Source organism: Caretta caretta, chromosome 21 (assembly GCF_965140235.1).
Source record: "Caretta caretta isolate rCarCar2 chromosome 21, rCarCar1.hap1, whole genome shotgun sequence".
NCBI classification, from domain to species: Eukaryota; Metazoa; Chordata; order Testudines; family Cheloniidae; genus Caretta; species Caretta caretta.
Window position 1 is genome coordinate 9,493,983 of NC_134226.1, and position 14,825 is coordinate 9,508,807.

Genomic DNA, 14,825 nt, shown 5'->3' on the forward strand with positions numbered 1-14,825 from the left:
CCGGGTGCTCAAAGCATGGCCTTCTGAGCCTGACAATGCAGCCCAAGTCCTGCCTCTCCCTCCAACTGAGGCACACGAGGAAAGCTGGCTCAGTGTGCTGGTGAGCGCCGAACGAGCAGGGATAATTCTCTGCCAGGGTGAATTCAAGGTGCAAGAAAACATTAGGGCTGCATTACGTTTTGATGTTTTAAATACACCTGCCACGATGGTGCTGTCTAAAGCAGCCCTAGGCCTTGCAAATGTGGGAACCCCTCGTTTCAGACTCAGCTGCAGGTGAGGGGATTTGGTAAAGAAACACAACATGCGGATCCCCGTCAGCTCTGCTAACTAAACGAGCACAGAGAGCGAGCCTCCTCAGCCCCGTGCGGCGAGCGCTCTGCACTGTCAGCAGCCTGCCATTGGTGTCTCCTCTCCCCTTTTTCTGAGCTCTGCGTCCCCCTCTTTTCCCTTCACCTCGAGCCGTGACGCTCTTCGGCCTCTGTTCTCTCTCCCCCGACCCTGCCACTCGACAGATCCCTGCTATCAAACCTCTCCCTCGACGGTCAACCAGAGCCATGCAACAAAACAGCAGAGAGCCTGCGTTCCTGGATGCTGCGGCGTTGGGAAACTGAGTTCCCTGGGCCGGGGGCAGCTGCTGCTGACAAGCCGACAGCAATATCAAAGCTAGAATTCGCGTGTCCCACGCTCCCCAGAGACGCTGTGCTGCACACTCCCCACTCCTGCCCCATTTGTCCCCCTTTGATCTCTCTCTCTCTCTCCAGTCTCCCTGACCAGTCAGTTCCATCCCTTGCTCTTCCCCTTCCACATGCTCTGGATCGTTCCTCTGCTCCCATCACACACGGTACCAACGGGGCGGGATCCTCAGACTGTGTCAAGCCAGCCTAGCTCAATGGGCTTACTGGTACCAGCTGAGGATCTGGCCCACGGTCACCCGAGCTCCAACTTGCAGTGTAATTGTCCTGCTGCTGTAATGTGACCTAAGAGGGCAAGTGAGGGGAAAACCCTGCTCTCTAGTACCTGGGATTTTACTTTATAGGGGTGACGTTTGGCATTTCCTTTATCGATCCATGACTTTAAAAAGTCCCTTTAGGGGCAGGTCAATCAGATCAGAAATAAGTAAGTCACCTGGCCTCGCACTGATCTTCCATCTAGGGCAGTGTGGCCCAATGGACAGGACACTACACCGGGTCTCGAGACATGGTTTCTATTCCCAGCTCTACCGCTGGCCTGCTGCGTGACCTTGGGCAAATCCCTGCATCTCTCTGTGTCTCAGTTTCTGTAAATCAGCAGCAGTGATACTGACCTCTGCTGTAAGAGCCACAGATGAAAAACACTCCGTAAGAGCTAAATATTATTAGAGTCCTCAAAAGCCTTTACAAACATGAATTAATTTAGCTTCCACTCTCCACCCCCGTGAAGTAGGTATCAGGGAAACTGAAGCACGGAGACGGGAAGTAGCTGCTCGAGGTCACATGGGAGAGCTGACGGCAGCACCAGGAATAGTTTTATAGGTTATAAAGCCAGAAGGGACCATTGCGATCACCTAGTCTGATCTCCTGTACAACACAGGCCATACAACCTCCCTGAATTAACCCAGGCCTGAACTACAGCAGATGGCTTAGGAAAACAGCCAGGGATGGATTCTCCATCACAACCCTGGGTAAGTGCTCTAACCAGCAGGTGATTCTTCCTGCAGAAGCCACCGTAAGTCTCCTCAGGGATCGTATGCATGTGCAGATAACGGTAATTCATTTCTCTTGACTTTCGCTCCATCCCTTCTGTTCGGAACTCCCTGCGTGCTGTGCCAAGCAACCTCCCTGTCTTCAGAGCCATTTAAAACTCATGCCTTCCAGGAAGTCTTGCGACAATAACCCACCGTGGTTTGGATGGTTGAACCCTCTCCACTTTCCAAGACGCACAGCTTTGGAAAAGGCGGTTTATCTGGGGCTCTATGAGCCCATGTCACACGATGGGCTAGGTTCTCACATCAGTGAGGTGTGTAATCCCATGGCAAAATGCATGTCTAATTTACAGGTGTAATTACCAGACACACAAATCAGGTAATTGTATGTGCAAGTGACATTTGTGAGTGCAACCACAGTAACCACACAAGCAAATCAGTTGTGAATTGCGAGCACACAATGCATGCCTAACTTGTTAGACAGTCCAGGGCCAGATTTTCTATGTCTGATTTAGGTTGCATGCTCCTAGGTGTAAAGGCAATGCCTCTATCCATGATGGAACCAAGCATGCTACTGGTATGCAAATGATGGTCATTTTGGTGACTCGGTTTCCGGCCAGGACTAGGGACAAAACACAGAGATACCATGGGAGAAGCTGTCCAGATGGAATCTACCCACCAACCAGCAGCAGGAGGTACCAGGATTCTCACTGAAAAGCCTGTTTATGGGAGATTCCCAGCCCTATCTTGCAAGAACAAAATGTTAGGGACAAGCTTTCAGACTTGTATCTGAACTAACCCAACAAAATGTTTGAGTTTCTTTCATCACGACTACCTATCCAGCTGGAGATGGACTAGGGGTCTTTACTCCTTGCTCCTCTGCATGGTGGGACTAAGACATGAGTACTTCTGCGAAGAATAAGCTGTCAAGTGTTGTGGCATTCTCTGCCAAAGGAGGAAAGTGTAAAATTGAGGGTGGGGGGGGATCTTATCTGGAAAGTGCTTTCATTCTTTCATCTCAGTGTCAGAAAGTTTCATTCTTCCTTTCTGTGCCCAGGGGTGGAGTTCCTCAAACTGCTCCAGCATGTATAAGAAGCCCAATAACTTGGGTACAAATTGGCCCCGTGGATTCAGATGCACCCAAAAATTCAAGTTGTTTGAAACATTTCAAATTTAAAAACGGAGACAAATTTTTTACAAATATCTTTGCAAAAATTCTTCCCCCTCTTTCAACCATCTCTACCCAAAACATTGGAGAAGCTCAGGATTCAGATGGGAACTTCACAGATGGTGCCCCACTCTGCATGAGTCAAAGCAAAACCAGCGATCCAAACACTGCGGAGCTTCTGATCTAGTTTCAGTGATAATGGGTTGGGCCCATCCCTGCTTGCAATCTGCTTGTGAGGTCAGTTAAGTATTAGACCCATTGTACAGATGGGGAAACTGAGGTGCGGAGAGGCGAAACCTTACCTCAGGTCTGGTAGCAAGCCAGAGGCAGAGAAGGGAATAGAACCCAGGAGTCCTGAGTCACCAAGACACTTGCTCTAACCACTAGGTGGAACCCCTCTCTGGTTCCTTAGCTACAGCAAGGCACAATGCCCCCGTCCTCTCCTCCTGGCTCTTTCCTTTGAATAAAGATGCTTTCTCCTTCTTAACCCATCTCCCCCGACACACAGCAGTCACTCTTCCCTACCCCTGACTGAGCCTGCCTTGGTATTCACTGCAGCTGACACCTGTTCCACCCTCCGGTACTCCCTGCCTGAACAAAGTGGGGAGGCAGGCCCACGGCTGGCGAGATCGGCTGACACGCTGTTTGTAAAACTAAAGTCTTTCAGACACAAATAGACACACACACGCACAGTGCATCTCTGCCCCAACTCCCACAATATTCCCTTCAGTGCAAAGGGGGGAGGGGGGGAAAACACAAAAACCCGTCAGTTTCTTCTGATGTCTTTGCTAAAAATCCCGGCTACAAAGAGATCTAATTGCAAATGAACTAATTAAGTACACCTCTGACGAAGCGTGAAAACAATTTGTTTGACCCTGACGCTAGCAGAGGGCTCTTAGACAGCAGAGTTAATCAGCCAGTGACAGAGCCCACAAGCGGTGTCAGCAAGCTGCCGTGCTCCCATCTGTTTCTTTCTCTTCTCTCTTGCGCGTGTTCGCTCTCTCTCTCTTCCCCCCTTACTGAGGGTGAGCTGCTAACTTTCCTCATTTGTCTTCTCTCGCCCTCCCCCACCCAAGTCCTGTGATTTCTCTAGATCTCCTACAGTCTCTTCTCCTCTGGCACACACTCCCCCCATCCCTCTCACATGCCCCTGGATGTTCAGACTAACCGCCTTGTTATGGGATGGGGGGCCCCAATTTGGCTTTTATGCTTGAATCTACAGTTCACCTGCTGGCTAAATTGAGGAGTTTCCAATTCCTAGACACAGGGAGTCCTATCATCCCCCTTGTACAGATGGGGAACTTGGGCACAGAGACACTAAGGCCCAGAGTTTCCAAAAAAGGGACGAGTGATTTTGGGGGCTCAATCTGAGACACCCCCGCCAAAGGGGCCTGACTTTCAGGTAGTGCTGAGCCCTCTGGAAATCAAACCCCTGCAAGGTGCTAAGTTGGGTGCCCCTGCAAAAAATCACTAGCCACTTGTGGAAAAATCGTAGCCAGAGGTGGTTTTTTTTTTGTTTTTTTTTTAAGGCCACACTTGTGGCCTCTGAAGAGAGGATGAGCTCTGCCTAACCCCAGACAGTTGGAAGTCATGGCTTTTCTGACCTACCTATACTGCCCTCAGCTCGGGGTGCAGGTGCAAGGACCACCCCCTCCCTCTTCTGCCCAAAGCAGTACTGAAGTACAGGTTGCTAGCGACAGGTAGGGTCTGGACGGCTCCCAAACGCAGGGCAATTTGCAAACCACCACACTGGCTGCACAACCTGGGGGAGCCAGGAATGAAACGACAGCCCTGGAGAGACACAGCAGGGGGGCGACCTACTTGACAAACTGTCCCAAGTCCTCACAGAGGGTTTCACAACCTGGCCACTTGCATTCTCCGTGTCCGTACAGAGGGTGGGAGCCGGGGTTCTCTTCATGAGAAGAGCTGCTGAGAGAGAGAGAGAGAGAGAGAGTGTGTGAGAGACGAGGGAGAAGGAATGAACCGTTACATTGGGGATCTTACACATGTCAGGCTGGTTACTGCAGTTCCAAAGAAGCTTCCAGACCAGGACCACCCCAAGATATTAACACATCTCCTAGCACCTTTCAGCCAAGGCTCTCAAATGCATCAGTCAAGCCTTAGGAGGCTGGTGAACATGATTACAGCTCATTTCCCGGACGGGTAAGTGGAGACGCAGAGAGGTTTAGCGACTTGCCCATGTAGCAACAGAGCTGGAAACAGAGCCCAGCTCCCTAAATTCTTAGTCCACTGGACTATGCTGCCCCCACTCCCTAAGGCAAACAATGGACCCATTAGCCATCTAGCCTTTTCTTAGACCTACAGGGCAAAATAAAAGGCTGCCCCAGCTCGGTTCTACCTGTCCCTCCTTGGCGTGAGCATGGCGCTCTGTCCATTGGGGAGAGAGTGGTGGGAAATGGGAGGCGAGACCTTGGTGGCCGAAAACGAGGTAGAGTTTGAAGTGTTGGTGGTCAGGTCGAGGCCCTCTTGCTTGATGCTGTCTTCTACGGGCTGGGTAGCGGTGACCTCTTTCCAGAGCTGCTGCAGGTCCGAGGGACACACAGCTACATGCCGGACGGGGTCAAGGGAGAGAGGAGGAAAAACACACGCAGAGAGACAAGGGTGAAGATATGGACTGGAGAACCACTGCTAACCAACAGTAACCTGTGCTGAGAAGAACCCAGTGCAGGGCAGCTTTTAGTTTCATCGAGGGTGGGTGAAGAACATCAGCCTGACAGCCCTGGAGGCCTAAGCGCTATCTAGCCATGGTGGCAGCAGCACCAGCTTCCCTCTCACTGCCTTGGCTATCGCCACAGGAAATTCAGTGGGTCTGGTTTGCAGGCACGCGAGGGAACCTTCCTTTCAGGTTTTGCTCCACGAGGCACCCAGACTTCCCCCTGCCCAAAGTTTTGTTCTGAGCGTGGGGGTCCAGTGAACCCACCGCTCAGTGGAAACGGCCCAGTTTCATCTGGCGGTCTGTCCTGCCTGCCGGAGCTGCACACTTTCAACAGGCAGGTGCAAACGGTCATTTGGCCCTGGCCCCAGGCTTGCTTCAAAAGGATCATGAAGCTCTCGGAATGAGCTGGGGGGAGTTTCCAGTGCGTGACCCAAACCTGGGAGGGTCCTGAGTGAATCTAGGGGAAGTCGTGCCTTGCTCTGGCCTCTGCCCTTCACCCAGATGGGCCACCCCTCCACAGGCAAACAGGTCATTCATTCTCCAGGCAGAAGAACTCTGCCTTCTGGGCACGCATCCCTCGTTCCCAGCATCTGCCTGTACCACCAGCCCCACACAGGAACCTCTATCAGCCAGGGCATTAAACAGACAGGAACCATATACGCAAACTTAGGGCCCGGTCCTGTTCCCACTGATTTAAAAGGCAAAACTCCCATCGCCTCCTTCATTGGCAGCAGGATCGGGCCCTGAACTTACAGAATATACCTCAACTGCTCCTGTGCAATTTTACTGCTATCGAGTCTACGAATCACTGTTACCGCTCCTGTATAGCCCACGACGGTGCCGGAAGGAGACAGACTCAAGCAGGCCTAAAGTGGGTTGAAAACCACCCGGTGGCTACGAAAAGCCTAAGAGCTCGGAGGCTGCATTTGTAGCAGCTTCGCAGGGGTAACGCCCACCAGGCCGACTGGAGCGGAGGGCTCGGGCTTTAAAGGACGGAAGGAGAGGGCGGAGGTTTGCCACGCGCTTTACCTTGTGGAAGGGTCTGCAGGGGAACGGTGCCTTGTCCCGGCTGAAGGCTGACCAGCCCTTGGCGCTGAAGGTTTAACAAGTGTTGCTGCTGAAGCTGTTGCATCTGCAGGAGCTGCTGCTGGAACGCCAGCTGTTTATTCCCCAACGGCTGCTAGGAGACAAAAGGGGAAAAAAAAAAAATCAAAACATTATTTTCGACACTGCAACCGAGGCCTTAAAGGGAAGACGGGCCCCGCAGAGCGCCACGGAGTGCTGGCTCCCGTCATCAGCCCTACGCCTGGTCAGCACAGATCTTTGTCCTAATTGCTGGTCCTCGGTAGCCAGTCAGCATGTAGCCAAGACAGAGTCTTTGATCTATCGGAAGAGGAGGAGAAGGAAGGGGGGGGGAAGAGGGAGGAGAGAGTGTGAGTGTGCGTGTGTGCTTGCTTAGAACACCCGAGTGCTCCAGCTCCATCTGTTCGATGAGTATTTCCAACGCCCGTGCAGTGGGATCACGCAGGGGGCTAAAGAACACTACCGCTGCTTTGCGCTGCTATTCAGTGCCTGGCTGAGGCTCTCCACACGCCTTACAAACATTCGCCCACTGAGCTTCCTGGGAAGAAGGCAAAGTTATCATTAACCCTATATTACAAACGTGGTTACCAGGAGTGTTTTCCCAGCGCTGGAAAGAGGCTAAGATGGGTAAATAACATCCCTGTTTTATGGAGAAATATTTATTTTTACCAAATAATTAGCTAAGCATCACAAGCCTGCCGTCAGGTAGTTGTTGGACAATTTGTACAGAGCCTGGCACAATGGGACCCCATTCTTGGCTGGTGCCTAGGCACTGTCGTAAAAGATAACGTATAAGAACTTGCCCTCTAGGAAATGTCCACCTAATCTCCTGGGGCTAACAGCTGGTTCATGGCCTGTAACAGGACGGTTTATATTCCTTGCTAAACTGATTTCTCCCCCCTCCTCTTTGAGTATTTACTGTTGTAACTCTGGATAGCCTTGCTGTTCATATAAGTGTTTAACCTCTTCTTGAATCTTGCTCCACTCACAAGCTTGGGCCTCCAGGCTAGCTTGTGGCAATGAGTTCCACAGGCTCCATGTGTAATTGTATTCTCTTTCCTCAGTTTTGAATGTGCCACCTCACAGTTGCAGCAAACGTTCCCGTGTTCTTGACTGATGAGACGGGGGGAAAATGGAGGTTCCCGATCTCCCTTCTCTATCCCATCTGTTAATTCTGTATGCTATTATTTGTATTGCAGCAGCACCTAGGAGCCCCAGTCCCAGACAAGGATCCCATGGTGCACAAATACAGAACAAAGACCACGTGCAGCTGCACTGTAAAGTGGGCAATCCCACTCTTTATACCGGCTGTTCAGGTCGCAGTGTTTCCAAGCCCCTAATTGTGCTCATTGCCAGTCTTTTGTCCCTCCACCCCTTTAATTTTACACCACGGAGAAGGAACCCAGACCCTCAGTTGCACCTGTGGGCTGGGAGAGACCAACACAGAAAGGTAAAGCAGTTGCATGGAAGACCACAGAAGGTACCACTCAGATAAGACATACCCTCCCCACCTATCAGCTGACTAACTCAGGGGTTCTCAACCTATTACCACTCTGGGCCACATATGCAGCTCTCCATGTTTACATGTGCTGCATCCACACAACATATATACGACCTGTATGGCCCTTAAGAGGTCACACGGGCTGCAGCTGTGTGCTGGTTGAGAACCACTGCTCTAACCCTACTAGGCTGGAGCCATCTCTGGGGAGGTGATAAGAAACACATAAGACATAACTAGAGGGGGAGAGGTTTGAATGGGGGAGGAGGGAAAGGGCAGCTGCTGATCTGCGGCAAGCTGGGAGAGAGGGAGCCTATACCTGCCCACTCATCACAGCAGTGGGCTTTGCCGTAACCCTTCCAATTCTGGATTCCTTGGACCTGTTGTCAGCACACAGGCCGGCCAATGTCAGGTGTTAAGGAAGCATTGCCTCTCTGAGTGCAGAGAAAGCTGGGAAACTTCCAGTTACTGCTCCAGAAATCTTCTCTCATCTCAGATACACATTAACCTAAGACAGGGAGCTCCTGGAGAAGTAAAAATCCACAAGGCCTGGTCTTCACTGCACAGTTCACTCGAGCACTGCCCCTAACTTGAGTCCATACACAGATACCTCGCATTTCTCCCCCAAGTTGGCTGGCCCGAGGAAAAAGTTTTTTTTACAGTCAATGTTCTCACTTAGGTTGTAAGCTCTTCGGGGGCTTGGACTGCCTTTATTCTGTGTCTGTACAGCCCCTAGCACAATGGTGCCCCAGTCCAGGGCTATGGCTCCTAAGTGCCGGGGTAATACTGATAATAAATAATATAATAATGTTGGGTGAGGATTCACAGCTTGGAGCCATCGTGAAACAGTCATCCATCCCCGCCTCATACGGAGCGCCAAGAACTGACCCAACCGGAACCTCTGCCCAACTAAACCCTGAGCTTCTAACTGGGAGCCAAGACACCTTGTAAATCCTGGGAGAAGAGACTCTTCTTGGAAGATTCCCAGGTAGGTGCAAGAGGTTTGGATCATTTTGGACAAGACTGGGAAAAACCCAGGAGCTTCTGACCGCAAGCAGGAGGGCGGTTAAACAGCACAGCTGGGAACCAGAAGCCCATTGCTCTGTCACCAACTCATTGCATCTTTCTAGGCAAGTCACTCACTTCGCTGTGCCTCAGTTTCCTCATCTACAATGGGGATAAGGAGGTTGACTCACCTCAGTGCTGGGCTGTGAGGGTTAATCATTAGCGTCTGTAAAGCAAGGTGAGCTCTTGGGTTTCCTTGAAGAACAGTAGGGTATTTAGATCTTTGGTTCTCAATCACTGGGCCAGAGATGGACAAGACCCTGTCTTGCACATCTCCCGGCCAGGATGGCTCCCAAAGGAGAAATCAACAGGGCTTTATCCCCCAAGTTTCGGGGTTTCCTGTGCTTGGTGACTAAGGCACAGACTATAGTGCTCTCCCTTCGGAGAGAAAAAAAAACAACAAACCTTCATCTTCTAACTCCTGGGTGCCTGGGAGCCAGCACACGCTAGGGTAGCCTGCGCACTCCAAGGCAAGGTCAGGAATGTGGGGGTGAGAGACTCCTAGCCAGGGGACCAGGGAAGACTATCTTCACAGCACTTTGGTGGGGAAAAAGTGAGGAGAGCAGATTCCTGAAGGCCCCAAAGGAGACAGAAGTTGTGCTCAGTGGTTGCCAGACAGTCATTCATTGGGAAGGGTTTTATGGGGGTGTGAGACACACACATGTAGGCCTGGAGGGGAGGGCAGGGAGCCCAGCCCTTGCCTTTGTTACCAACGGCAGCCAGAGTTTACTTTCTCCTTTCCCCATGGGCCTTTCGGCAAGCACAGGTTCCTGCCTGTTACATCAGGCCACCTGAACACTGCCTCATTCACTCAACTTCCAGGCTGTAAAACAGAAGGAAATTGGGAGCGGATTAAGTCATTAGGATCCCCAGGGCAAATCACTTTCACCTCATAACTCAATAGGGCTCTTTATCTTTTCCATCTACCTGCTCCAGAGTCCTAGGAACCCTACACCACCTCCAAGGGGCTTCTGGCATGTGTACGTACAGGCAACAGCGCGGCAGCTGCAGGGACTCAATGCACAAAGTCAGCAGGGTGAGACCACCTCTCTGCGGCACCCGCCAATGGGGGATCTCAAAGCTCTTCCGACTCTACAGCCCTGTGTGAGGCACTGGAGGATCGCACCCATTTTACAGACGGCCGCACAGAGAAGCGACTTGCCCGACATCAGGGGTTGGAGCTGCGAACGGAAACCAGGAGTCCTGCCTCTCAGTCTCCTGCTCTAAAAACCACAGCTGCACTGAATAAATACCAACCTTTGCCCGTTGGGAGGGGAGGGGTCACAGCCATTTTTAGGCCATTCACACTCAGCTCCAGGTTCGAATTTAACCATCAAACTGCCGAGCTTGTGTGTGTGTGTGTGTGTGTGTGTGTGTCAAAAGTCACATCAGCTTTGTCTGGCTTCAGTGTCATTCAAAATTAATAACACCGTGGGGCTTTGGCTGGTGCTTGGGCCATGTGTGCCCCAAAAACGCTTCGTGAGTCTTGGATGGTTTTATCACATGAGGATTACCTGTTCACACCCTCTGAAGCGCCTGGCATTGGCCATTTTTGGAAGACAGGATACTGGGCTGGATGGGCCATTGGTCTGACCCAGTATAGCCCTTCTTGTGTAGGATTTCTAATAGCCCAGCCTCCTCCCCTGCCCAAAATCAGGTGGGGTAGTTGCAAATATGTTATATATAGCCCAAATTCTGCAAAAGACAAAAAGGAAAAAATCATGCCCTCACACCCAGCTATACCCTCTACCCCCACCCTTTTGCCCTCCAGCAAGCCACATCCCTCCAGCTCCCTCTTATAGCAGTAGGGAGGGGGTAATTCATTCTGCCAGGGAAAATAAAGTTTCCTTCTGGTGTTGCCTGGCCGCTTGTGTCCTTCCCTCCCCCACCGCAAGATGTGCGGCTGCCATAGTCTGTGGGTTTCTCTGGACACTTTCACTTTCAGAGGTCATCCGCGGCGCGCTCTTGACAGAACCAATGAAGTATGAAGCTTATCGGCCCACCGATAAAAATCTCAAACACAAAGAAAGTAATTCCTGAACTGCGCTCTGCCAGTCACCAGCGGCCGTTGGGGCGCTCCGTTCTCTCGTGTTGTGGAGGTGGGGAGATGAAACGGGGGGAGAGTGGGGAGGGCTAGTAGGGAACAATCCAGGGTCCTGTCCCTCCCCCTCACCCCCGTGATCCCCACACTCTTCCCCAGAGACGGGGCCCGAGTTCCGTACCGCGTTTTGTCTGCACTCTGTTTACATTAGACGCAGCTGAGTGGGTGCAGCTACTTGGGGTAACAGGCGCCGTCACTTTGATTTATGAGCACATCAAGAGGAGTTTCGGCGTGACACTCTGGACTGACAGGAGCACTTCATTAATCTGACGCCTAGGTTACTTGCCAGCCAATCCCCGCGCGCTGCCTCCCCCCGCCCCGCCAAGCTGTACAATATCAGCTGCTACACAGGGGCCACGGCTGGAGAGAAGCCGTTTAAAAAAAAAAAAAAATCCCCCTCTCCCTCCCAAGTTCTTTGGAAGCACAAAGGGACCAAATTTGTAACAATGGGGACTGCTGGGTTCACCCGTACCCTGGCTCTGTTTAGAGCAGCCTTGCTTCAAAAGACAGCAGCAAGAAAATTACACCCGCCTAGACATCACTTCTGCTTTGCCTGCACTTATCAAGTGGAAGAGGAACATGGCAAGGATACTAATGATGTAAATTTCCCACCCCATGAAAATAAAACTACTCAGGCCAGGGTGGCAGAGCTTTGCTTAGAGGGTCAGCACTACAAGATGCCTTAAGTCTTATTTCAAATGCGGTAGGTGGAAAATCCAGCCCAACTCCTGACTCAGCTGGACAACAGGGTCATCTCACGATTTCCTCCAGTGTGCACACCTGGTCTCTCTCACGCACCCACCCACTCCTCTTTGCTCACTCTCACCCCATTGGTACAAAACAAGGAAGTTGAGACAGCAAACTCTGCTTTGTTCAAACCTCAAACTCCCAAGGTCCATCCCCCACCTCATTGCAAGTGATCTCTGGAAGAGATATACATGGCACATCACTGCTTCCGCCTGGACAGGATATAGTGCTACACACTTTTCTGCGCTCTCCTCCATCCTCCTCTTTTCCTATTCTTCTCCCACTCCTCAGGAGGTTTCCAACTATGCTCTGGTTCCACTGTTCCAGCTGGAGAGATCTGAAACTCTCCTGCATGGCAGGCTGCTACCTGTTCTGAACCTCACTGTACAACACAAAGACCCAGGCAGAAAGAGATGCCCACCCGCCGATCCCCTGACACCTGAAGACAAGTCGGTAACTTATAGTCACGCCACACTAATCCATGAACTCAACTGAAGGGAAAGAAGTCACTCAGCTTACAAGCGTTGTAGTGGGGTTCGTAATTAAATACTACCATGGTTGCCATGAAGGAGACAGCACTGGCCAACAGCTACTACATGGCGGTATCTGCAGTAATGCAGTTATTCCCTATTCCTTTAGCAAACAGTGTTATCACAATTTACCACCAAGTGCTTCCTATTGGCAAATGTTGACTTTTTAATGGCAACCACCTAATTCAGTTTGTGAAATTGATCCCTATTCAGAAGGGCTGCCCCACGGCCTACACACCACTTACTCAGCTGTAAGACAACAGGTGCCTGCCATATTAAGTGAGGCATCGGACGGGTGCTGGCCCTGTACACAAGAGTGAACTGCATCATTTCCAGATGGCATGTTGATCGTGAAACAGGTCCCAAGGCCCACTTCCAAGCTGCGATTCTTTGTGCTCAGACCACTTCAAAGTATCCCTAACACACATCCACTTTGCCCATAATTCCAAAGCTCTTCCTTTCCCAGATAACTTGTTTTTGTTGGTCACTCAGGGCACTGGTCCGGAGCCCTTTCCTTGCGACAACTCTCCTTTCCATATTGGGATCCCTTCGGAAACCTCTTTGCTGGGTTTGCAGGCAGGCTTCATGGCTGTACTTTAGTGGTGTTTAGGAGAGTCTTTTTTCACACACATGCACCCCTCTGATTACTTAGCATATACTGAATAATCCCCCAAAACATAGTAATAATTAAGGAATCCTTAGAAAACAACAAGGCATTGATTCCTGTTGGATCATTAATCAATAAGCAGCTTTTTAAACTAAGTAAATCCCTAGGTGAGCCCTTTGTCAGAGCTCATTAGAGGCACTGCAATATAATGTCTGCGGCCAATGGGAAAAGATGCTCTGGGAAATGCAGATTTAAGCCTCTTGGGTTTCTTAAGCATATCTGGATATTTCAGCCACCAGGACGTAGTTTGGATCAAGTCTGACCCCTCCACCTTGCAGGCCAATGCAATAACAATAAAGGGGATGGACTAGATGATCTCTCAAGGTCCCTTTCAGCCTTACATTTCTATGGTTCTCTCCTTTAAGGGCTTGATTCAAAGCCTATTGAAGTCAATGGGAGTCTTTCCATTGATTTGGTCAGTCATTGGCTCAGGCCCTAAGGCCTCAATTTGGCAAAGTGTTTAGACACATACTTAAGTACAGCCTCATTCAGTAAAGCACTCAATCACATTTCACTTCTAAGGCCTTGCCTACACTGCCCCTTACAGCGCTGAAACTTTCTTCAATCAGGGGTGCGAAAAAACTTTAACTTTGGCTGTGTAGACTTACCCTAAGTCTTGCTGAAGTCAAAGGGGAATTGAGCAGATGCCCAAAGTTAAGCCTGTGCTTTGCTGAACAGGGACGGACTGCTGAATGGGGACCTCTGGGGCATATATTCCCATGGCCTCGCCATACCAAGAGACGGCACAAAAGCAACCCCCACGCAGGAGACTGACAAAAAGCTCCCCAGAGATGCCAATGAAGGTGTGGCTTGTACATAAGAAAATAAGAATTGTCATGCTGGGTCAGACCAATGGTCCACCTAGCTCAGTATCCTGTCTTCCGCCAGCAACCAGTGTCAGGTGTTTCAGAGAGAGCGAATGGAACAGGGCAATTTATCGAGTGGATGACATCCCTTGTCATCCAGGCACAGAAATGTGGGAGGAGTCCAGAACAAGGTCCATACTACAGAAAGACAAACTATATTTTTTGGACAGGTTTCAGAGTAACAGCCGTGTTAGTCTGTATTCGCAAAAAGAAAAGGAGTACTTGTGGCACCTTAGAGACTAACCAATTTATTTGAGCATGAGCTTTCGTGAGCTACAAGTGAGCTGTAGCTCACGAAAGCTCATGCTCAAATAAATTGGTTAGTCTCTAAGGTGCCACAAGTACTCCTTTTATATTTTTTTGGCCTTTTTTTTTTTTAATAAAAGAGAAACAAACCTCAGAGATGCAGAATACGCATGAAATCATTTAACAATTCAATCATTCTGAGAAGACTTTCAAAGTGGCCTTCTGGAATAAAATGCCAATGCTGTACAGGACTCACAAACCATAACCCCCCACCACTAAATTCTCCACTTTGTCTTTTTATCCAGTGTGTGTGTGTGTCTGTGTGTGTGTGTGTGTGTGTGTGAGTGAGAAAAAAAATCTAGAGAGTCAGGCACCTAACTGCCCTTTGTGTGCCTTTGAAAGGCTCCTCCCACCCCATTGCATCTTGCCCAAATCCTGGATTGAGAGCTCTCTGGGGCAGGGACTGCCGGTGTGTCATTTGTTTGCACTGCACCCA

At 50.4% G+C, this 14,825-nt stretch overlaps 1 protein-coding gene across 7 annotated transcripts in view; it reads right to left on the reverse strand.

Moving 5' to 3' along the window:
* Positions 1–14,825, reverse strand: part of FOXP4 (forkhead box P4) — a 142,777-nt gene that overhangs the window by 35,485 nt on the left and 92,467 nt on the right. For 4 of the 7 annotated variants that reach the window (XM_048826599.2, XM_048826600.2, XM_075122104.1 and 1 more), the window contains 3 exons: positions 6,556–6,706; positions 5,209–5,413; positions 4,671–4,778 (listed from right to left, as the gene is read on the reverse strand). In XM_048826599.2, the coding sequence (XP_048682556.1) occupies positions 4,671–4,778; positions 5,209–5,413; positions 6,556–6,706 (464 nt within the window). The remainder of the gene's footprint in view (positions 1–4,670; positions 4,779–5,208; positions 5,414–6,555; positions 6,707–14,825) is intronic. The other 3 variants (XM_048826603.2, XM_048826602.2, XM_048826601.2) reach the window with 3 other exon arrangements.